This window comes from Balaenoptera physalus (genome assembly GCF_965194825.1).
Source record: "Balaenoptera physalus genome assembly, chromosome: 19".
NCBI classification, from domain to species: Eukaryota; Metazoa; Chordata; class Mammalia; order Artiodactyla; family Balaenopteridae; genus Balaenoptera; species Balaenoptera physalus.
Window position 1 is genome coordinate 4061696 of NC_138900.1, and position 24658 is coordinate 4086353.

General features: G+C 53.5%; 1 protein-coding gene across 2 annotated transcripts; it reads right to left on the minus strand.

Annotated features, from left to right (window-relative positions):
* Positions 1 to 5269: 5269 nt before the first annotated feature.
* CACNG8 (calcium voltage-gated channel auxiliary subunit gamma 8) lies at positions 5270 to 23639 on the minus strand. 2 transcript variants are annotated; one of them, XM_082436606.1, is made up of 6 exons: positions 22397 to 23639; positions 21622 to 21690; positions 18259 to 18722; positions 8817 to 8900; positions 7644 to 7784; positions 5270 to 6153 (listed from the first exon to the last, which is right to left on the minus strand). In XM_082436606.1, exons 2-6 carry the CDS (start codon positions 21669 to 21671, stop codon positions 5390 to 5392), a joined length of 1503 nt encoding a protein of 500 aa, XP_082292732.1. In that variant the 5' UTR covers positions 21672 to 21690; positions 22397 to 23639; the 3' UTR covers positions 5270 to 5389. The 2 variants fall into 2 exon arrangements, with proteins under 2 accessions (XP_082292732.1, XP_082292731.1); XM_082436605.1 differs by having other exon boundaries at positions 21622 to 23639.
* Positions 23640 to 24658: the final 1019 nt, after the last annotated feature.

The following is a 24658-nucleotide window of genomic DNA, read 5'->3' on the forward strand; positions in this document are numbered from 1 at the left end:
GGGGCTGGGGGCCCGGACCCCTGGGTCTGAGGGGGGAGGGGCCGGGGGCCTGGACCCCTGGGTCTGAGGAGGAGAAGACTGGGGCCCAAATCCCTTGCATCTTGAAGGATGGAAAGACAGAGTCCCGGGCTGGGGTCCTCCGCTCCCCGGGAGGTAGAAAGGGCCGGCCTCAGGGAGAAGCTGGTGTCAGGGGCGTGGGAACCAGAGCCACAGTCCTCTGCATTGAGTTTATTAGACGGGGCACCCCCGGGGGACCTTCCATGCAGTTTCAGCTCCCCCAGGGACAGGAACGGGGACAGCCGTGTGGAATGGCAGCAGGGCCTGATCTTTACCCTTCACTCCCTCCCTCAGTCCCTCTGCGATGGCCCAGGGGGGGACCCACCTTTCACCAACTCCTTTGCCCATGGTTGACTGCTCCAGCCGGCCCGGTGCATCCTAACCCTCTCTGTCCGCCGGGCGTCCTGTGCTGCTTCCGTTGGAGCATGCATTGCCCTGGGATGTGATTGTGATCGTGTACATCTGTGTCTGGCTCTCCCATCAGCCTCTGGCAGGGCTCGGGTGTAAGAGAACCCCATCTCATTGTCCTCAGCACCACCCAGCCCAAAAGGCGTACACAGGAGGCCTTAGGAAGTGTGCGTAGGTGATCTGCATGAATGAATGAATGGGCAAATGGATGGATGGATGAAGGGAGATGGTGACACACAGACATCCCCTCCCAAGCTAGGGAAGGACCCCCCCTTCAGAGCACACCTCCCTCTGCATGCTGATTGGCCACACTGCCTGTCTTCGGATCTGAGTTTCCAGCTCTGAGATTGCAAGGCCTGGTGCCTGGAAGGCCTCAGGGACTATTTCTTAAATGAATGAGTGAAACCTGTTCTTTCCTTCACCTCACCGGGTATTCCCAGGCCTTGGCAGGACTCAGAGGGGAATCTGAGAAAGTGCCTGGTGCTGGCAGCAACGTGAGATGGGAATTGGGCTGGGTGACATCCACCAGCGTCTCCATTCTGAGAAATCAGACACCTTCCTGCAGTACCTCTGCCCTGCCTCCTGAATCCATCTTCCTCTCCCGGCCCTGGGCCTCCCCATCTTCCTCAGTCTTGCCTGCTGTAATGGCTCTCTCCTCTCGGGGGTTATTTTTCTTTCTTCCATCTCCCCGTCTGCCAGCCTCCCTTTCTCTCCTTTCACAGAAAGGGTATGAACTTTCTTTGGTGGGAAAGTTCTTCTCACTTTCACACCAAAAGGATGGCTTGGCCTCCCTTTCCCTCCACCTCCCCTCCCACAATCTCTTCCTTCCACTCACTCAAGCAAAACTCCAGTCCCTACCGCTGCACGGCGATGACCTCGTGTCAGGGTCATGTTATCTAACCCGTGGCCACTTTTCTGGTTCCCACGGATCCTTTTCTGGTTCTCAGCACTGGTCTCTGCCTACTTCATGGTCACTCCTTGCCCCCTTAACTACATCTTCCTCCCCGTCCCCCACCATGCAGATGCCCCCGAGTCTCTGGCCGGGTTCTTTCTCTGTCGTCCACACTCATCTCCTAGGTCACCTCATCCAGTCCTGAGGCTTTAAATATGCTGTCTCCTATATGTGGACATTTCCAAAACTTATATTTCCAACCACGACCTCTCCCTCAAGCTCCAGTCTCACATATCCAACTGGCTATCTGATACCCCAGCTTGGGTTTCTCACAGGCCTCTAACTGGTCATGGCCCAAGGAGGATGCTTGACTCCTCCCACCTGATCCCTTCCCCCGGTGACCCTTTTCCAGGCAACACACAGAAGCACCACCCAACTTCACACAGTTAAGAGAGTTTTTCTCTTCTCTCTCTTTGGTTTTTCTTTCCCTCCTCTGTTACATCCAGTTCGCCACCACCACGGGCTTTGCCTCCAAAATCCCATTTCCTGTTCTTCCATTTTTCTCCACCCTCACCAGTTCCACATTGGTCCAGGCCACCATCAGCCTCAACTAGCCAGGGACGACAGCCTCTTAACTCCTTACTTCCACCTTCACTCCTAAATCTATCCTCAGCACAGCGACGCGGTTCTGTTATTTTGTTTTGTTTTTATAAATAAAAATAGGAGCATGTCATTCCTATGCCCATCCCACTGAGTCTAGAATAAAATTCCAATTTCTTCCCAGGGCTACAAGCCCCCATGTGACGGGCCCCCAGCGCACGCTTCTGACCTCACCCCAATTTTCTCATCCTTGTTCACCTGTTCGCCATGGGGCCTCCTCAATAATCGGCGACTCCTCAGGGCTTCTGTGCTGTCTCTGCTTGGCCAGAATGCTTGTCGAGTGCCTTTACTTCTCACAACCCACTGCTGTTACGGCTGCAGTGGGTTTTTCCTGAGGCTCCTCCACTAAAGTCGCCACATCCTGCTTTGCTCTCCCCCCACCCCATCCCCACCTGTGCTGTGTGGCTGGCGGGATCTCAGTTACCCCCACCAGGGATTGAACCTGGCCATGGCAGTGAAAGCCCGGAATCCTAACCACCTTCCCGCTACCAGGGAACTCTCTTTCCTGCTTCATTTCAAAAACACTTCTCTGCAACTGAAATTCTTATTGTTTATTGTTTGTCTCTCCTGTGAGTTCCAGGAGAGCAAAACCTTGGCTATCTGTTCCATACCACATTCCTTGCACCTAGACTGGTCTAGAACAGGTTGGGACTCAATAACTTTCTTGAATACTGAAAACAAACAAACAAAAGAAATAGATGGATCCTATACCCTGTGCGTGCTTCTGAGTCTCCACGTTTCTTTCTGGGCACATCTCTGCATTTCTCTCTGCAGCTTTACCCCTCCATTTCTGTGTATATATATATATTTTTTTGCATCTCTGAGACTTCTCTGTTTTGACTTGTGTATCTTGGTGGCAATCTCTCTCCTGTCCGTTTTCCTCTCCTTTCTGGATCAACTTCCTGTGTCTTTGACCTTTTCCTTTGTCCCTGTGACTCACCTAGTTTTGGTCTCCGTTGCTCTCATCCTTCCTCCCCCGCCTTCCCTCCTTCCCACAGCTCTCCCTTCTGCCCATCCTCCACCTCTTTCTTGCTTTATGTTTGGCCTTTGGACTCTAGAATCCACTACCCCCTAGCCAGCTCTGGCCCCGTCTCCCACCAAATTTGTCTCTCCCGGTCCTTCTCTCCATTTATCATCCCTACACTAAGTTCCCCTCTGTCCCGCTAGTTGTATTCCTTTTCCTCTGTTTCCCAGCATCTCTTTCCAACATGGCCCCCATGGAATCCCTCCCGGGTCCCCTGCCCTCCAGTCTTCTAGGCCATCACAAGGCCTGGCAGATGGGGGGCCTTGGGAAATATTTGCTGAGCAAATGAAGGGAAACCCACTAAGCACTGTCCCTTCTGTGTCCTCAGTGACCTTCAAATCCATTCCCCCCATCCCTCCACCCCCAGAGCCCTTTCCCAGCTCAAGTACCATCCTCTCTCATCTACCCCCCAGCACTGGCCTCCTGTCGAGCCCTTTCCCACATCCCAGGCGTCTCCTTCTGACACCCACATCTGACCCTGCTCTTCACCTGCTGCAAACTCTCCCGTGTCTCCTGCTACCCTCAGAATAAAGTCCAAACTCCTCAGCCTGGAACCCTAGCATCCTTAGACTCTGGCTTCTAGCTGCTTCTCTGGTCTTATCTCCCACCCCTACCCTGACCTTCTGCATCCCCAAAGGATGAGCCCTGTCCCCAATACATCATGCTCTTATATCCCCCCCAAGCCGACTCGAGTTGTTTTTTTTCCCATGAAAGCTTTCCTCACCCCCTTCATCACTCATCCTTTTGAAACCCAGCCTGGGTCTAATGTTCTCCAGGAAGTTTCCCCAAGTACTACCCACTCTTGGCAGTTGGTCACTCTGTCTCTTCTTCTCTGGTCAAGCTGCCCATCCTGGTCCCTGTTACAGCACCGACTGCCCTGCCTGGAGTTCTGTTTTTGACTCCTCCTTGAGAGCACCAGTGGGGATCCTGATACCAATACACTACCTGGTACATTAGCAGATGCTCAAAAACGTCAAGGAGTGAATGGCTGAATTAATGGATGAGTGAAACATGAATCTCTAAGTCCTAGTGTTTCTCCTGCACACCAGACACCATGCCTGTGCTTCAGTATTTGTGTGATTATCTGCTCCCTCCCACGAGTGAGAGTTTGGAGGGCCAGTGCCTGTGTTTGATGCTGTATTTCAGCATGTCTCTGCCTCTCACTCTCATCTCTGAGTTCCTTCCTCCCTTTCTGTACCATTCATGTTATGATCCTGTTTAAAGCCATTCCATGTCTCCCCACTGCCCTCAAATTAAATCTAAACTCTTGACCTGACCTACAAGTCCCTGGGCAGTCTGGCCCTGCCTTCATCTCCAGCCTCATCTTGTTCCATCTGCATGTGGCTCACTACGTACATGTTAGCCTTCTCTGTAAGCTCTTCCTGCCCCAGGGCCTTTGCATATGCTGTTCTCTGGCTAAGACACTTCCCTCCAGCTTCACCTGGCTGGCTTCTTGTCATCCTTTTGTGTTAGCTAAAATATCCCTTCCTTTTAAACTGGGTTAAGCCTCCCTGCAGGAGCATTTTGTAGCATTTCGGATTTCTCCTTTGCCCTAATTGTAACTTACTGTGGTGTACGCATTTCTTGGATTAACGTCTGTCTCATGCACAAGATGTAAACTCTATGAGGATGTTGGGGACCCTATCTGACTTCCCTCCTTCTGTAGGCTCAGCATTCGGCACAATGCCTGGCACTTAAGTACACAAATAAATTGCTGGTAATGAATGATCAAGTCTGTCTCTGGGACTGTTTACGTTCCCTCCCCAGCGCCATCCTGGTACATAGCAGGTGCTTTTAAAACCCTTGTGGAAGGATGAATGAAGAAGTGAACGAATGACCACGTCTGTCCCTTGTCACTTTGCCTTTCTGCATCCCTTCTTTTATCTTTCTGTCTCTTTACATAGAGCATATATATAGTCTGCAGGTATAACTATATAGTCGTGTGTTATGGGTCCCTCTCCAGGAGTTGGGCTGGGCTGGGAGTCCCTCCCCCGTGCCCCGCCCCCACATGCACACAGCAAAACATTAAAAAGAAAACATCTCAAAACTGCAGAAAACACCACAGCCCTCCCCCCTCCCCCCCCACAAAAAATAAATAAATAAAACACGACGCTCCCTCCCAACGGCCCCCTCCCTTCCCTTCCCCCTCCCTCAGGGTCCCTGATTCGGAGGGTGGCGGGCGCTCCCCCACGCCCGAGAGGTGGGGAGGGGGCGCGGGGGAGCACCAAGCAGTCTCCAGCGCGCTCACGGGGAAGGAGGGGGGCGCCCCCGACCCCCGGCAGCCTCGTTGCACGCGCGCCCGCGCACGCGCCCCGGACACGCCCCCCTCGGCGCCCCCCGTCGCGCCCCTACACGGGCGTGGTTTTCCTGTTGAGCGTGTTGCCGTTGGAGGCGGCGGCCTCCTTGGCCAGGGTCCCGGGGGCTGGCGCGGCGGGCGCGGGCGCGGCGGGCGCAGGCGCGGCGGGCGGCCCGGTGACCGTGACCGTGACGCCGCCGCCCGCCTCCTTGGGGAAGGCGTTGTGCAGCGTGAGGAAGCCGGACGCCCCCCCGCGGTCCCGCTCGGCGCCCGCCCCGCCGCCGCCGCCGCCGCCGCCGCCGCCCCCCGCGCCCCCCGCCGCGCCGCCGTACGCCCCGCCGCCGGCACCGGCGCTAGCCAGCCCCGCGGCCACGCTGCCCTTGGACGGGTCGCGGCTGAGCGTGTACATGGAGATGTCCGTGGAGGCGAAGCCCGGGCCCCCGGCGCCGCCGGGAGACGCGTCCCGCGACGGCGACGGCTCGCTGGAGCGGGAGCTAGAGCGGGAGCGGCGGCGGTAGCGGAAGCGGTAACTGGGCAGACGGAGGATGGCCGAGGGGCCGCTCCCGCCACTGCCGCCCGCGCCCCCGCCGGCCTTGAGCAGGTCCGAGCGAGACTGGCAGTGCGCCTCGCGGCTGCGCTCGATGTAGATGTTGACGGCCAGCACGCCGATCACCTCGGCCAGGATGAACGACAGCCCGCCGAAGTAGAAGGACCAGCCGTACGAGTAATGGTTCTTCTTCTCCTCGTCCCGCTTCGGGCCCGGCTCGCCCGCGTTGGCCGAGATGTACACGATCACGCCGATGATGTTGCTCAGGCCTGGGCGGGGACGGTCAGACGGGAGCCTCGAGGCCACCCCTGGCCCCGCCCCCGCCCACGGCCCGTCCCCGCCGGCCCAGGCCCTGTCCCGCTCTGGTCTGAGCTCCACCCCCGATGGTCTAGGCCCCGCCCCAGATGGTCCAGACCGCCCCGCCCACTGGCCAGCCCAGGCCCCGCGCCATGTTGGCCTAAGCTCCACCCTCAGATGGTCCAAGCCCCTTCCCAGATGGTCTAAATTTCTTCCCAGGTGGCTCAGGCCCCGCCCCGAAGGGCCCCAAATCCTGCTTCGGATGGTCCACCATCCCCAGCTAATTCAGGTCCTACTCTGTTGGTCGAAAGCCCACCCTGGTTGGTCTAAACTCCACCCCAGTTGGTCCAGGGCCCACCCCAGAAGGTTTAGGATCACCCTTAATGGTCCAGATCCCTCCGGGATGGCCCAAGCCCTGCCCCAGATGGTCTAAACTCCTCCCCAGATGGTCCAGGCCCTTCCCTCGCTGGCCTAAACTCTGCCCTTGATAAGATGACCCTGGCTGGGGTTTCCTGGCCCTACCCTGATTGGTCTAACTCCACTCTTAACTTTATAAATCTTGGTGTTCCCTAGGCTTCACACTCTGCTCGTTTAGTTAATGAGGTAATCCCACTCTCTCTAGGCTCTGGCTCTGGCTGATCTGAACTCTTTCATGATTATCATTTATTCTAGGCCTTCCCCATACTACTCTTACTAAAGCAGGTCTCCCGGCTACTCTAAGCCCCGCCTCCAGCTTGCTAAACCCCGCCCCCTGAGGATCGCGGTCAGGCTCCTCCCCCGTCCCAGGTGTAGTTAGCCCGGTCTTTCAAATCCTCCAAGCCCCACCCCCTGCAGATCTTGATCCATCCCCAAAGCATCCCCTGCTGTTTATGCTAAATCCTGCCCCTTCTCCTCTGGATTCCATCCCTTCAGAAAGGCTCTGACTCCTCGAATTTCCCAATACTACTCACTTCGAGTAGAAAGGGCGTCTCGCCCCTTAATGCCCTGCCTCACTACCGGGTTGGTCTGGATGCTTTCGCAGGACCAGACCCTTTTTGGGTACACCGGAGCCCACGAGGCCCCGCCCCCTAGAGCAGGCTCCTCCCCATCTGAATCCAAATCACTTTCTCCCTCTCACGTCTGTCATTTCTGTCTTCAAGACGGCAATTCAGCCTCAAGGCCCCACCCCCTCCCCCAAGCTCCTCCCCTTCCGTCTCCTGGACCGCGAGCTTTGGAATCTAAACTCCTGGCATCCCGGATTACGCGGTAGACAGACACCTGTCTGTGCTGGGTTCACTCGCCCAGAAGACTACCGTAAGGCGACACCTACCTCGCCCAGCGGGTGGCGATGGAGCTTGGGAAGAGCCTAGGAAGGCTCCGGGCCCCAGGGAGCGCCCGGGCAGGGTAGCTGTGCAGGCGCGCGCGCGCGCGCACACACACGTGCGCGCTCGCAGGTGGGCCGCCCCCTCCCTCTGCCTCTCACCTGCTGCCACGAACAGGATCCCTGCTCCCAGAATGATGTTCCTCTTGGACTTGTAGACCCGGGAGGCCGCCACGCACACACCCCCGAGCAGCAGCAGGATGGCGCTGAGGATGGGGAAGATACTGGAGGCCCGGACGACTCCTGAAGAAAGGAGAGTATGGGGAGAGAGGTGGGGTGGGAACCAGGGCGTCAGACACGGCCGCCTGTCCCCCCGGCGCCCCGCGCCTCCTGCTACCTCCGTCTCCGCTTCTCTCTCGCTGGTTCTACAATTCTCCTTCTCTGCCTGGTTGTTTTCTGTTATTGTCTCACTTTCTCTCCTCTTTAAAATTTCTCTCTTTCTCGATCTGATTGCCTCTCTCTTTTTCTGTGTCTTTTTCTTCCTCTATTTTTCTCTCTCCTGGCATATTTTTCTTCCCTTTTATTTCTCTAATCACTCTCCCACTCTCTTTTTTTCCCCCTCGGAACTTTTCTATTTCTCTGTGGACCCTCTCCCTCCCTTTTTCCTTCTCGCACGCTCTTTCCCTTCCTCTCTTCTGCGCATTTTTTCCTTCCTCCAGATCTTTCTATCAAATCTCAAAATACCTCTCTCCCTCCCACCCACCCCCCTTTCTGCCTGGCTTCATCTGTAGCTCTGGGTTTCTCTTATCTTACTTTCTCCCTTCTCTCTCTCTCCCCCCCTCTCTCTACAGTCCTTTCCATCGTCTCCCAAACCCTAGGCAACCAGATCGTGCGATTTCTGAGCCCGGTTGAGGCCGCAGCCAATCATAACTCTGGATTTGCCGCGTTCCTGGGGTAGCTACCAATCCCACCACAGGCTTCCCGAGCCAGCTTCCTAGAATGGCCCGTCCGCGCCGCAGATTGCCTCAGGGCCCCAGGGCGCAGTGGCCAATCCCAACCCAGAGAGTCACTGCGCTGAGTTGCCTCGAGTACCCAGGCCATCACGACGGCCAATCAGCTCCCGGGATCCGTTCTTAGCCCGCCCCAAGGTGAGAGGAGGGGGCGGGAGAGAGACCACTGAGCCAATCGGTGACCAGAGGATCTCAGTATCTGGGCTTGGATTGGCTGACAAGTTCATCTCTGCGTGTGGTTCTAAGTGCCGCAGCACAGCCCCCTCTCCCCTCGCACTTGCCCAAGCCCGGCAGCCCCCCGACTCTGTCCCCGACCCTCACGTACGCAGCAGATACTCCGCGCTGTCATGGTCGTAGTCCGTGTCCTCCGGGAAATGGTTGATCTTCACGCAGACGCCTCTTTTCAACCCTGGAGGGGAATGGGGGTGATAGTCGTGGGCACTTAAGAGTGGGGGAACCCCGGGTGAGAAAAGACCCTCCCCTTCCTCAAACCCCTTCTGATTGGGAGACAGGAAGTGCTGGCTCCTGAGCCTGTCTGTGTACCTGGGACTAACTTTAAACCTCCCGGGCCTCAGTTTCCCTACCAGTTAAAAAAAGAAAAAAGGAAAAGGGAGGGAGGGAGGAAGGAAGGAAGGAAGGAAATCATCCAACACTCACTAAAAGGCCACAAGAACTTTTGCCCTGTAACCTGTACGGGGACAGTCTCTCTGGCCTCTGTTTCCACCTCTGTAAGAAAGAAGGCGTTGGTTTCAGCCATGTCGTCACCCTTCAACTCAAAATCGGTTGAAAATGCGTGGGAAAACGAAGAGGCGGCAGAGGGCGAGGAGGACTACACTTCCCATGAGGCCCTATGAAGTCTTCGAGTCCAATTGTGAGGAGAGAGAAGCCCCAGTGGGTCACTGGGGTTGTAGTCTCTTCAATCCTCCATATGGGAGAGGGATTCCCCGGCTCTCTGCGCACTGCACCTGGGGTCCTCTGTGAGGAGATGCAGAGGTCGGAGCTAGCAGAGGCACGCTAGGGGTGCAGTATGCCTCCAAGGGTCCTGCAGTCTCAGCCCCTTCCTTCCCCCCAGAACCCACATCCTTACACAGCTGCAGGCCAATGTATAAATAAATATAAATTTAAATACATTTTGTTTCCTCAATCCTCCAGGCTCCTTCCAACCTCCAGGCCACTGCCCAATGCTGCAGAACATTCTCACATTCTTCACTGGCGAAAAACTTACCCTTGCAAGCGAGCAGCGCACGGGACACCGGCTTGAGGACGCTTTCGCTCACACACACACACACACACACACCTCCCACCCATTCTGGGGTGTAGCAGCTCCCTGCACTACCACCTTTTTAGCATGCATTGGTTTGATTTATGATCTTCTTCCTCAGCACGCTAGGAGTTCCTGCAGGGGGAGGGCATGGGGTCTGATTCCTCCGTGTGTCCCTAGCATTGCCTGGCACAAAGGAGGCCTCAAGAAATGAGTGTTGAAAGAATTAAATTATGAATGAATATAAGGATGACAGAAGGGGAGATTCGAGGCAAAAGATGACACGGAAAGAAATGGGGGTAAAGGAAAAGATTGGAAAGAAGGACTATAAGGCAGTGAATAATTCCACTAAGAGCTACCATTTGTTAAGTGCTTCCTAGGTGGATTAACTCATCCGGAGCTCACAGGAGATCCACGAAATAGATGAAATAGATAATGTTATTGGTGTCGTGCAGTGACCAAACATTGAGAATTGGAGTCACACTGCTTGATAATGAAGTCTGAATCCATCATGTCCTTATTCTGTGACCTTGTTGGCCTTACTTGGGCCAATTTGCTTCAATCCCTTTTCCTATAACAAGGGGCTACTAGGACCTACCTCACTGGGTTGTTGTGAGGGTTGAATCCAGGTATAGAGATTTGGCACTTTGCCTGGAACACAATTAACTGTTCAGCTGATACCACGCCATATACCCATTGTCCAGATGAGGAAGCAGAGGCATAACAAGGGTTCGTCAATTCACAGCTGATGGGTGGTAGAAGCAGAATTCAAACACACAGCAGTTTGCCCCTACTGGAATGTAAGCTTATAGGCTATTCACCACTCTTCAACATCTAGAGCAATGCCTAACACATAGTAAGTGCTTAATAAATATTTTTATGTATGAATGATTGAATGGGCAACAAGCACATGAAAGATGCTCCATATCAATAATCATTAGGGAAATGCAAATCAAAACAACAGTGAAATACCCTCTCATGGATAGGAGACACCATCCCATTAGGATGGCTACTATAAACAAGCAAACAAACAAAACAGAAAATAAGTGTTGGTGAGGATGTGGAGAAATTGGAACCCATGTGCACTGTTGGTGGGAATATAAAATGGTGCAGTCGCTATGGAAAATAGTATGGAGGTTCCTCAAAAAATTAAAATTACTATATGATCCAGCAAGTCCACTTCTGGGTATATACTCAAAAGAATTGAAAGCAAGGTCTCTAAGAAATATTCGTACATCCATTTTCGTGGCAGCATTATTCACAACAGCCAAAAGCAACCTAAGTGTCCATCAACGCGTGAACGGATAAATGAAGTGTGGCATATACGTAGAATGGAATGTTATTCAGCCTTTAAAAGTAAGGGAATTCTGACACAAGCTACAACCTGGATGAACCTTGAAGACATTATGCAAAGTGAAATAAGTCAGTCACAAAAATACAAATACTGTATGATTCCACTCATGTGAGATATCTAGAGTCATCAAATTCACAGAGACACAAAGTAGAATGATGAGTGCCAGGGGCTGGGAGCAGGGAAGAATGGGTACAGAGTTTCAGTTTTGAAAGATGAAAAGTTTTGGAGCTTGGGTACCCGATGTGAATCTACTTAACATTACTGAACTGTGCTTTTAAAAATGGTTAAGATGGGGCTTCCCTGGTGGCGCAGTGGTTGAGAGTCTGCCTGCCGGTGCAGGGGGCACGGGTTCGGGCCCTGGTCTGGGAGGATCCCGCGTGCCGCGGAGCAGCTGGGCCCGTGGGCCGCGGCTGCTGAGCCTGCGCGTCTGGAGCCTGTGCTCCCAACGGGGGAGGCCGCGATGGTGAGAGGCCCGCGCACCGCGATGAAGGGTGGCCCCCGCTTGCCGCAACTAGAGAAAGCCCTCGCACAGAAACGAAGACCCAACACAGCCAAAAATAAATTAAAAAAAAAAAAAAAAGTTAAAAAAAAAAAAAGGTTAAGATGGTACATTTCACATTCTGTGCATTTTACTTAAAAAAAAAAAAGCCATTGAATGAATGAAAGAAGATATACCTTTTGAGTGCAGGTGTATACCCACCAGCACATCCAGTATGGTGTGGTAGGGGGGGGTCAAGTTCTCTCCTTTCTTGAGTGGGATTATAGTACTTCTCTCAAAACGTGAATGATAGTTCAGTGAGACTGAGCATGGAGAGTACACGGCATGCACTCTCCACAGACTAGCCATGCTGGCAGTAATGATAATCAGTACTTACTGAGGGCTAACCACACCAGGCACGGCTCCAAGCATTTGACAGGTAGGTATTAACACAGTACGCATGACCAGCCCTTAGAAATACTAGGCAGTGATAGTATCCCTGCTTTACAGGTGAGGAAACCGAGGCATAGAGTTGAAGAAATTGCTCAGTTCTATAGATGGTGAATCATGGGGAGGAGACTCTGGGCCTCAAAGGGGAGCTTTTTTTTTTTCTTTTTCGTTTTCTTTTTTTTCTGGCCAAGCCATGCGGCTTGCAGGGGTCTTAGTTCCCCGACCAGGGATCAACCCCACCCCTGCAGTGGAAGCGCAGAGTCCTAACCACTGGACCGCCAGGGAAGTCCCAGAGGTGAGCATATTTATGGCAGTAGAGTGTAGTGGTTATGGTGGCCACAGCACGGGCTTTGGAGTCACATTCTCGGGATTCGCAAGCCAGGGCTGCCGCTTCCCAGCTGTGTGGCTTTGGGGATTTGAACACCCCCGAGCCTCGGCTTCCTCGTCTGGAAGATGAGGCTGGTGATAGCGACCGCATGCGGTATGTGAGCATTCAGTGACACACGAATGACAGAGTCAAGCGCAGAATGCACGGGGGTTATGCCGCATGCCTCTGCGTGTTATCCGACCGGCTGGGCCGGGAGCTCCTTAGGTGCAGGGATGGTGGTGATGCGTCTCTGAGTCTCCCCAGGGCCCGCCTAGCACAGACCCGGGCAGGCAGCGGTGGGGGGAGTGGGGAAGCGGGGTGGGGGGCGGTGTGTAGGGGTGGGTGCTGCGGTGAGGACTAGGGCTCTGCCCCTCGTATGTTGGGTGGCCACGTGGCTGACTCACTTCCCCTTTCTGGCCTTCAGCTTCCTGCTCTGACAGACTCGGGTGATAATAATACCTTCCCCCTGGAGCAACTGGGAGGATTCAGTGAGATAATAAGGCGTGCAGAGTGCTGAGCACAGGGGCTTTATATAGTCCGCTCGAATAAATTGGGCTGTGGGTCCAGATTCTGGAGGCTGAAGTTCCTGAGAAGGGAGCTAGACCCATACGGATCCCCCAGCCCTGGGGCTGGTTCTGGGGCACTTGAAATGTGGCAATTGAGACAGAGTGTGAGTGTAAAATAGGCACCAGATTTCAGATTTGGTATGAAGAAAAATGCATACTATTTCATTAATAATCGTTATATTGCTAACATGTTAAAATAATATTTTGGCTACGGTTGGTTAAATAAAATGTATTACTAACTTTTATATTAATGTATTATATTGTATAAATTGTATTTATTAAATTAGATTCATTGAACCTTCCCCTTTGTACTTGTTTTAATGCCACTGCTAGAAACATTTAAGTTATATAGACAGCTTGTGTGATGTTTCTACTGGGCAGTGCTGGCTGGGAGGCTGGGACTTCTGGGTTATCAAGGAGGGGAAACTCAGGGGTTGGTCATCTGAATTCATAATAATAATAAGAAGAATAACAGAATATAAACTACATAGTCTAGCCTTTACCCTGTGCCTGCTGGCCTTTTGAATGCTTTACATGTAATAACTCATTGAATTTGCTCCACAGCCCTGTGGGTTAGGGGCTATTATAATCCCCATTTCACCGATGATGGAAATAAAGCACAGAGAAGTAGAATATATGGCTCAATGTCACCTTTCTGTGCATGGCAGACAGGAGGTAACCCAATCAGTTTTGTTCTAGAGTCTATGTCCCAATCACTACTTTCTACTGCACTTCTCAGAAAGACTTGGAGGGAGATGAGGATGGGACCTAAGAATTCCTGGGGACAGAGCGTCTTCAGGGGACAATGGCCCGGGGGGGGGGGGGGACCAGTTTCTACACCCCTGGATCCCCGATAGGATGGAGGCTAGTGGTTATATTGCTTTGACTCCTGGGAAACAAAAGAGACCTGGATTCAGATCCAGACTCTACTGCCTATTAGCTGTGTGACCTTGGGAAAGGTGCTTCCCTTCTCTGAGCCTTAAGCTTTCATTTCTAGGAGATGGGGGTAATAGTGGTACATGGTACACAGGGTTACTGTGAGCATCCAGTGGCACATGAATGATGCCTATAATAACAATAAAGTCCACCTTCATTTACCTCCTGCTTGACACAATTCCTTTGGCTCCCAGGACCCACTTACCTCATTTTCCCCAAACCTCTGTGGTCACTCCTTTCTCAGCTCCCTTTGCTGGCTCTCCTCATCTCTCTGATCGTCTTTGAATACTGGACTAGCTCAGGCTTCAGCCCTTCAACTAATTTTTTGGTTTGTTTCTGTCTCTGCTCATCCATCCACATGCCATGACCCGCCCACCAGTCCAGACTCTCCCCTGAACTCTGACCTCATATATCATATCGCTAACATCCTAGATCAGGGGGTCAACAAACTATGACCCATGGGCTGAACCCAGCCTGCCAAATCCAGCGAAGAATGGGTTTTACTTTTTTTTTTTTTTAATGATTGAAAAACTGTCAGAGAAGACTATCTCGTGGTACGTGAAAATGATGTAAAATTCAAATGTCAGTGCCTGTAAAGGAAGTTTAATTGGAACCCAGCCACGCTCATCCACTCACGCATCATATCTGGCTGTTTTAAGGAGTAGCAGCAATAGAGATCACACGCCCCACAAAGCCTAAGAAATTGACTGTATGGCACTTTGTGGGTCCTTTCCTATACTGACTCCTGTCCTACACAGTATCTCGAATAGGCACCCTCAATTTATTTTTGTAATTTTTTTTTTGGTAAAGGCACCTCAATTTAACATGTCCAAAACTGAGCTCGTGATAGCCCTCCTTATAATAAATTGGGTGAGAGAAAATAAAACAAATACGATAAAATACCAGCTGTTCCAGCAGATGAATCTCCCCCACCCCTACCCCACCACGTGCTCTGGTGCTCAGGCCACAGCCTTGGAGCAGTGACTCTCAATTAGGGGCGATTTTATTCCTAGTCTGGAGACAGTTGACAATTTTGGTGTCCACACCGGTGGATGCTGCTGGTGTTTAAAAGGTAGAGCCCAGGGATGCTGATACACATCCTACAACACGCAGGACGCACCCCCCACCCCCAGTCCCACTGACGCAACACGGAATTATCCATCCCCAAATGTCAGCAGCGCTGAGGTTGGGAAACCCTGCTTTCGAGACACCCCGACACTTCTCTCTCATATCCTACAACTGCCCCATCAGCAATTCCTGCCCGCTGTAGCGGCAGAATATACTCGCAGTTCAAACCCAAACTCTACGGCTCCCACCCCAGATAAGCCACCTCCCATTCTCCCTCTTCCTCTCCTCCTAAATACTCAACACAGCAGCAAGAGCGATGCCCTTAGCCTTTAAGCCAGCTCCTGTCACTCCACTCACAAACCTCCGATGTGGAAAGCAAATTACATTCCAGGACCTGGAAGTTCGTGTTATCGCCTTGACTACACCTCCTACCACGTTCCTGCTCACCAGCTCTGCCTGGGCCACGCGGGCCTCCCCTGATGGTCAAACACAAGGCACATTCCCACTGCAGAGCCTGAGCAATGTTTCTACAGCCTGAAGCATTTCCCTCCAGAAGCCACATGGCTCCATCTCTGCGTTCACTTAGCCCACCCCTCAGACGTCACCTGCTCAGTCTCCTTTATCTCCAATTTCTCCAGTTTCACACCCTTGCCCCTAACACTTCCCATCCTCTCCCTTGCTCATTTTCCTCCTTAGCACTCAGCTCTAACACCCTAGATGTTGTACTTACTTATCTCCCTTATTATCTGTCTCTCCTTCTAGAATATAAGACATATAAAAACAGGGATCTTTCATGTACACACTGCTATATTTAAAATGGGTAACCAACAAGGACCTACTGTACAGCACAGGGAACTCTGCTCAGTGTTGTGTGGCAGCCTGGATGGGGGGGAGTTTGGGGGAGAATGGATACCTGTATATGTATGGCTGAGTCCCTTTGCCGTGCACCTGAAACTATCACAACATTGTTAATTGGCTATACTCCAATATAAAATAAAAAGTTAAAAAAAAAAACAGGTTTCTTTGTTGTTGGTTTTTTTCTCCTTCCACTGCTATAGCTCCAGAATCAAGAACAGTGCCTGGCACATAGTATAAACTCAATAAATAGTGGTTGTTGAGGAGGGGATGAATACATGGAATGATTACTATTTGTTGTACACTGTCCAGCAGTGTATAATGAGAAACTGGGTGTCAAATTATAACATAATGAGAAAATTGGATGGGTGTGAGGCAATAGGGACCAGAGGTGACTGGAGAAAGGGAGACCCTCATGCCTGATCTGAGGAAGCAGCTGCTACTCGGATCCAGCCAACCGTGGCCACTGCAGGATACCGGCCCCATGTTGTCAGATCTTCCACTAGTTCAAAAGAAGCTGGAAATCGGATTTTCAATGTGCAATCTCCCTATTTTTAAATGTTGGCAACCGATTCAGATTTTGGTTTCAGTTTTAAACACTCCGCACATCAGACAAAGCATATCTGCAAATCCCATCCATCAGACCTGAGGTCTCTTGGCTCTTCCCCAGTCACAGCTGGGTGACCTTGGGCAAGTGGCTTAACGTCTCTGAGCCTCAGTTTCCTCATCCACAACAGGAGGGTGGTGCCCTGCCCCCCCCCGTAGGATTAAATGAGATAATAACATTCCTTGCTCATCAAGAGTGCCTAAAAAAAAAAAAAAAAAAAAAAAGAGTGCCTAGCAAGGGACTTCCCTGGTGGCGCAGCGGTTAAGGGTCCACCTGCCAATGCAGGGGATGCGGGTTTGAGCCCTGGTCCGGGAGGATTCCCACATGCCGCGAAGCAACTAAGCCCCTTCCCCACAGCTATTGAGCCTGCGCTCTAGAGCCCGTGAGCCACAATTACTGAGCCCTCGTGCCACAACTACTGAAGCCCGCACTCCGCAACAAGAGAAGCCACCACAATGAGAAGCCCATGCACCGCAACCAAGAGTAGCCCTCGCTCGCCGCAACTAGAGAAAGCCCGCGCGCAGCAATGAAGACCCAACGCAGCCAAAAATTAAAAAAAAAAAAAAAAAAAAAGAGTGCCCAGCAAAACGGCGGAGGAAAAGATGGGGAAAAGAGAGGGATAAAAAGAGAAGTGAAGGGATTTTGATCTTTTTGGCCCTGGAGGGGGAAATTGGGGATTGGCTGGTCCCACTCCTTCACGTTGCAGACCAGGGCCCTGAGGCTTGGGGAGGTGACAAGATAGCGATCACACAGGGGGCTAGATGCACAGGAGGACTAGAGCCCAGGTGTCCTGCTTCCCAGCCCATCACTTCCATGCTACGTGGAAAGAAATGGCAAAGCTGAGAGCAGAACAGAGGAGCTGCTGAGAGGAAGAGGCCTGGCGTGGGGAGATGGGAGGCCGAGGGAGCTAGCTGGGAGGGAGCCTGCAAGAAGGAGAGTAGGACCGAGCAAAGAACAAAGATGGAGATTAGAAGAGGCGGTGGCCTCAGCGTCAAGAAACAGGGTCTGGAAGGAGGAGGTCAAAGGGAGGATGAAGGGAGGGAAGATGAGGCAGAGCCATCTAAAGACCGCGGAGGACCAGGACTAGTGGGGGAGGCTGGGAGGCCTGATGGGAGAGGCAAGCAGGACAAGACCTACCGGAGGACAAGCCACAGAGGGAAGAGGACAGGGCCATGAGTTATGGGCAGCTAGGGCACGATGTTCTAGGAGACAAACAGCCAAAGTGAGGCCACAGGGACGGAGGAGATGGCGAAGACGCTGTGACTGGGGCCATAAGCGGTAGGGGCGCTCAGAGCGCAGAGGTAGGACGTGGGGGAGAGGAGCTGCAAAGGGCAAGGAGGCGCGGGGTCGAGATCAAGGTGAGAGGGAAGCGGGGAGGAAAAGCAGAGGGTGCCAGTGCTGGAATCGAGGCAGAGGGAGCCCCTCGCGCAGGGAGGCCAGGCACCCACAGGGCTGAGAGGGAGGGAGGGAGGGGGCTTTCCCCACGGATGAGGGAAAGAGAAGATTAGGGGGGTCGCGAGCGGAGGGGGCGCAGGACGTGCCGAGTGACGGAGAGGCGTGAATGGGGAGGGTCGAGGCGAGGGGGGCGGGATTCAGAAGAGGGTCAGGACGCAGAGAAGAGTGGAAAGGACGGGAGGGGAGTGGCGGGGGGTGGGGGGTGTGTGGGCAGGAGTGGCAAGAAGCAGCAGGAGGAGGCGGGAGACCCGCCGTGGGGACCGCAGGAAACCGGGAGATTTCCCAGGGAGGAAGCCCAGCCGGCCGCGGAGGGGACGAGCGGCGGGGCCGCAAATGGAGGCGCGCAAGGCCGAGGCCCCCTCCACCCTACCTTCCAGGCAGCAGATCCTCCAGAGGCCCGAGTGCGTGAGTCCGCCGGGGTCCTTCTTCTCCGAGGAGCCGCTGCCCCCGCGGTGGTGGGGCCCGTCGTCGCCAGCCGTGAGGTTGGTGGTGTTGCAGATGAAGGCGCGCGTGTAGAGCCAGTAGTCCGTGCTGATGGCGATGGTCATGAGGCCGAAGGCTGCGAAGGCGCCCACCGTGGTCAGCAACACCTGCACCCCCTTCTCGCACCAGAGGCCCCTCTCTTCGTTCCAGCGCTTCAGCGACTCCAGTTTGACCACGGGCAGCCGGGGGGCCGGGGGCCACCACCGGGGCAGCGGGGGCGGGGCCGTGCCGGCGGCTGGGGGGGTCACAGCGCAGGCAGAAGTGGGGGGCCCGGGGCCAGGGGCTGGGGAGGGGGCGGCGAAGAAGAGGCTGCGGCCGGGGACGGGGTCAGAAGGCAGCCATGGTCGCCAGCTGGTGGAGGGCAGGGAGCGAGATAAAGGATTAGACAGGAAGGCTCACCTCCCTGGATACCCCTTTACCTGCATCCCAGCCCCCCAAAGAAACCCTACTCTTTCCTCGGTTGAAGAAACTCCTTCCACTCTGCTTGCCACTGCCACTTCTCTGAAAAACAATCTCCCTGTGTCCAAGAAATTCTTCCCACTAATCCCACTCTGAGACATACCCCAGGCATCCCTGAGAGTGTCGTAGGACACGCCTCCAGGCCCCTCCAGCTCTGCCCCCCTGGTCTCACCGTCCTCCCCACAGGGAAAGCGTCCCTCACTCCAGCCCCCAGTGCCTCTTCCTCCCCAGGAACCCCTGTCCTGTTCCTCATTTCTTATAGCATGTTCTCATAAAGCTCTACCCACTCCCTACCTTCCCCTGCAAGGCCCACCTCTTCACCTACTATGGCCTCTACTTAGGAAAAATAAATCTCTCAATCTCTCCTCAGCTGCAAAAAACAAAACCAAAAACGACAAACACAACAAAACCCAGATCTTCCAAACTCATCGCCACGGTTTGCACAGCTCAGAAAACCACACGGGTGTCATCACTACCACCCCACCTCCACAGTCTCCTCTGCATGGGAACCCCTACCCCACTCAGAACCCTATGTCTCTGGACCAGGGTTCTCAACCTTGGGGGCACCTTGAAACCACCAGAGGATACTGATACTTGAGAAATTCCGATTTCATTGGTCTGGGGTGTGGCCCTGAGCATCTAGGTTTTTAAAACTTCCCCCGGGGGATTCTTTTAAAGAATCCAACACCGTTGGACCCCCTGGTTTAGAAGAATGCCCCCATCTCCATCACATTCCCTCTAACCGCCCCACTTGTCTTCCTTGGACCACTCGCCCATCCCCTGCTACGTCTTTGACTCAAGGAAAATAGCCCACTCTTTCGCTTGCTTACAGGAGTCTTCCAAATCTGGTCCTCAGTAGCTCTACAACTCAGACAAACTCATCAGAGCCATCACTTTCTCCTCCATTAAGAAAAATCTCTTCCGTGAGTTGCACGGCATTTTCTACTCACAGGAATCCCTTTCTCCAGACCCCAAATTCCTCTCCATTCAGAAATCTCCCAAGCTCTGATGACCTGTATATTCACTGCTGTGGAAGGAAATCCCCCCAACTCTACCCAGCATCCCCACACCCCATTCCTCTGCCCTTCCACCATCTCCCACGACCTCCAAATCGCCTCTCTGTAGCCCTTGTTATGGGGATGAAGCCCCCAACTCCAGATCTCCCCAGCTCACTTCGACCTCCCGCTGTCTCTTGAACTTATAAGAGCCTCCCCCCCCACCCTGACTTCTCTTACATCACAAAGAACCCCCTTCTCTCTTGCCACCCTCCTGCACCTACTCTAGCTCCCAGCTTCTCTTACTTCACAAAGAATCCCCTTCTCTCTTGCCACCCTCCTGCACCTACTCTAGCTCCCAGCTTCTCTTACATCACAAAGAATCCCCTTCTCTCTTGCCACCCTCCTGCACCTACTCTAGCTCCCAGCTTCTCTTACATCACAAAGAACCCCCTTCTCTCTTGCCCCCCTCCTGCACCTACTCTAGCTCCCAGCTTCTCTTACATCACAAAGAACCCCCTTCTCTCTTGCCACCCTCCTGCACCTACTCTAGCTCCCAGCTTCTCTTACATCACAAAGAACCCCCTTCTCTCTTGCCACCCTCCTGCACCTACTCTAGCTCCCAGCTTCTCTTACATCACAAAGAACCCCCTTCTCTCTTGCCACCCTCCTGCACCTACTCTAGCTCCCAGCTTCTCTTACATCACAAAGAACCCCCTTCTCTCTTGCCACCCTCCTGCACCTACTCTAGCTCCCAGCTTCTCTTACATCACAAAGAACCCCCTTCTCTCTTGCCACCCTCCTGCACCTACTCTAGCTCCCAGCTTCTCTTACATCACAAAGAACCCCCTTCTCTCTTGCCACCCTCCTGCACCTACTCTAGCTCCCAGCTTCTCTTACTTCACAAAGAACCCCCTTCTCTCTTGCCACCCTCCTGCACCTACTCTAGCTCCCAGCTTCTCTTACATCACAAAGAACCCCCTTCTCTCTTGCCCCCCTCCTGCACCTACTCTAGCTCCCAGCTTCTCTTACTTCACAAAGAACCCCCTTCTCTCTTGCCACCCTCCTGCACCTACTCTAGCTCCCAGCTTCTCTTACTTCACAAAGAACCCCCTTCTCTCTTGCCACCCTCCTGCACCTACTCTAGCTCCCAGCTTCTCTTACATCACAAAGAACCCCCTTCTCTCTTGCCACCCTCCTGCACCTACTCTAGCTCCCAGCTTCTCTTACTTCACAAAGAACCCCCTTCTCTCTTGCCACCCTCCTGCACCTACTCTAGCTCCCAGCTTCTCTTACTTCACAAAGAACCCCCTTCTCTCTTGCCCCCCTCCTGCACCTACTCTAGCTCCCAGCATGGCTTCGGCTCAGGAGAATCCCCTTCATGTCTCCCTGAGACTTCCCCTCCTGGGAACAGCCCCAGAACTCCCCCTTCTATTTCACCTGTGCAGGAACATACACCATACACTCAGTTTTCTTCCGAGTTTCAAAAGATCCCCTCCGTAGACAGTGCCCCTTCGAAAAATTTGATCCACAAGACCACAACTCTCTTTCAATTGGGAATAATTTCCCACTCTGCACCCACCAAGGGTCCACTCATTTTCCTCTCCCACGGCACCCCATCACCACGCCCCCTGCCCTGCCTTTTCCACCTTACCCCAACCCTCCTTCCAGGCATGCATCCCTTACCAGCTTCCACCGCTCACTCTATCTATCCTAGACTCCTTCCCCCAAACCCCCTATTCTAGTTAAGAGCCTGGAAGCCTTAGAGGAGGAAACAAACAAACAAACCAACCAACCTGATTCTGGGTCCCAGTACCAGGGTGACCTTGGCCTCTTCCGCCCCCATCAGCTGGCCCTCACTGGGTCTGCTCCAAGGAGGGGTGTTGGAAAGGTTGTCTATGGGGGGGGTGTCTCCATGGCAACTGGGCCTAGTGCCCCGCACGTGTGTTCTCTCCTCACCTCCACTCCTGCCTGCCCACGCACGGCCCCTGCCCTGGCCCCATTCAACAGTGCCCTGGACGCTGACATCCCCAGCCTCCCTGTCCTCACTTCTGGCCCCTTCCTGTCTTTCCTCTCCAGAAAGACGCTGAGTTTCCTCTCCTCTCCATCTCTCGGCCTCTTCTCCCCGCGTCTGTGCCCCCTCACCACCAGCACCACCACCTCCACTGTCCTAGCAGATTTCTGCCTCCAAGGGGGGTGGGAGGGTGAGCCTGTGACCGCAGCATGTACCCCTTCCCCTGCTGGGCCCCCTAGGACCCGGGATAAGGAGGGGATGGAGAGAGGAGGCGAATGATGGAAATTCTCCATCATATAAAGATTCGAAGATCTTTTCATTTTGTCGATTTGGGGGGCACTCTGCTTGGTTTTAGGGGTTCTTCCTTTAGTCCATCTGTCAGCGGCAGCAAAGGAGGGAGCAGGGGACCCCCCCAATTCGAAAGCTCCGGGATGTGAGGGGGGTCATCATCCCCTCTCCCTCTCAAGGGGACCAGCTCCTTCCTCCAGAATTAGGGGGGTCACGGAGCCTTCATTTTACATCCACCCACCTCCGATTAATAAAAAGATCTCTCTCACCTCTGTTAACGATAGGTCAACTCTCCGATGCACGGGGGAGGGGACGTTGAGCCCCCCTGTCGGCAACCCCCCCAGAAAAACCCTTGTGGCTCCCAATTCTCACTGCTCCCCTCCCCCAGCAGCGAGGGACCCAGGCGTCCGACCTGGTTGGGGGGTGGAGATGAGGAGGCGTCCGGGGAATGGGGGTGTTGAGGTGGGAGGGGAGGCTGAGGGGCAGCTCTGAGCTCGGGCCCCGAGGGAGAGGGGGTCGGGATGGGGGAAAAAAAAAGGTGAGGAGACAATTTGGTTCCCGTGTCGCTGGGTAAAGTGCGGAGCTGGAGGACGAGAGAGGGAAGGAGGAGGGAGGGAGGGGGAGGGGAGCCGCTGAGGATGGGGGAGCCACGGAGAGGAGATGGATGGGGGGGAGGGAAGTGATGGGGGGGCAGGGTCTGGGTGACAGAAAGAAGCTGGGGAAAAAGAGAGAGACCCAGAGAGGGAGGGAGAGAGACAGAGCCAGGAGAAGCGGAAAGAGAGAGACCCAGAGTCGGGGAAACAGAAATGGGGGAGGGAGAAATTTGGGGGAGGCAGCGGCTGGTAGCAGAAGGAAGTTGGAGAGGGAGACACACACACACACACAGAGAAATATCCAGAGAGAGAAGGGGACAGAGGCAGAGATGCAAACAGAGAAACGCAGAGACTGGGGAAGAAATGGGGGATGGGGAAAGACTGGGGCGAGGGAGAGGATGGGGGGTCAGGATCTGGGTAACAGAAGGAAAGAAGGGACAGTGAGAGAGTCATCCAGAGAGGGGGAGGAGAGACAGATGGGGAGAGAAAGACAGAGAGAGACTGCGAGGATGGGAGAGAGAGAGAGGGAGAGAAGGAAAGAAATAAAGTGGGGAGAGAAATTGGGGATGGGGCAAAGGTCTTAACAGAGAGAAGAATGCTAGAGAGAGAGAGAGAGAGAGAGAAGAGAGAGAAAATTTTAAAAATTTAGGGGAGAGGGGTCTGAGTGGCAGAAGGTGCCTGGAGACAGAAAGGCAGGTGCAGAAGGAAAGAGAGGGACCCAAAGAGAGACACAGATGGGGAGAGACTCAGACTGGGAGAGAGGGAGACCCAGGGAACGAGACAGAGGTAGAAACTGGGGAGGCATCAAAAGGAAGCCGGAGAAAAATAGGAGAGGGGCCAGTCTCAGATGAATGAAGGAGGCTGGAGATAAAGGATACCCCTGCCTCCTCCCCCACCCGCATCCCCAGCCCCTGCTCCCTACCCCCATCCCCATTTCAAAGCCACCCCCCCCACCCCCACTAGCCTCCATCTCTCCACAGCATCGCTTGCTGCCGCCACCGCCTCTTCCTGTCGTCATAGCAACAGGATCCAGGCGCCCAGCCAAGGCTGGCAGCAGCGGCCGGAAATGAGGGGAGGGCCTTTTAAAAAGGACCCCAGGAGCTCTCTCCCCTTTCCCAAAATCCAAGGGAAAGCTCCACCTCCCCGAGTCTTCCCACCATTCCCCCCCCCCACCAAGTGGCAAGGGCAAAGAGCCACTGAAAATAAAATTATATTAAATTTACAAGGATAGAAAGCCTTTTGAGTTTCACCAATAATTTTTTTTTCTTCTTACCCGCTACTCACCACTAGCTCAAAGAGTTAGATTCCCCCAAGATGGGGATGGGAGTGAGGAGAAAAGTAGGATGTGCAAAGCTTGAGTGGAAATAAGTTTTAAAGAAGTCTGTCTGGGGTTGGGTCGGAGGGCTATGCAACAGTTTTGAGAAGACTGGATTTGCAAGTTCTAGAACTAGCCAGTGGGTAGAAGGTGAGACAACTCCAGGGAGAAAATCTCAGATGAGAGTCAGAAAGTTTGGTCTTGGGTTCAAATCTCAGAGATGCCTTGTAGCCACTGTGTGACCTTGGGCAAAACATTTCCTCTCTTCTAGACTCAGTTATAATGGGTGCAAAAACTGCCTGCAATTAAACAGGAACATTGGTGAGAAAAGGTCTTTGCATGCTGCTCTAGACAAGCAGTTATTTCAAGACTGTGTCTTCACAGGAATGTGATCAAAAATTAAGCTAGCCATAACCACAGACTTGGGCTAGGGAGTTTGCATACTGTCTCACAGAATTCTTGCAGAATCCTTGTAATGTGGGCACTGATATTCCCATATTATAGGTGAACAAACTGAGGCTTGGAGATGCGCAGCGATTTGCCCATGATCACCCGGGAAATACAAAGTCAGCACTGGAGATGAAGCAGCCTCTTTGTGGGGCGTTGCCAGGAACAGTCAGCAA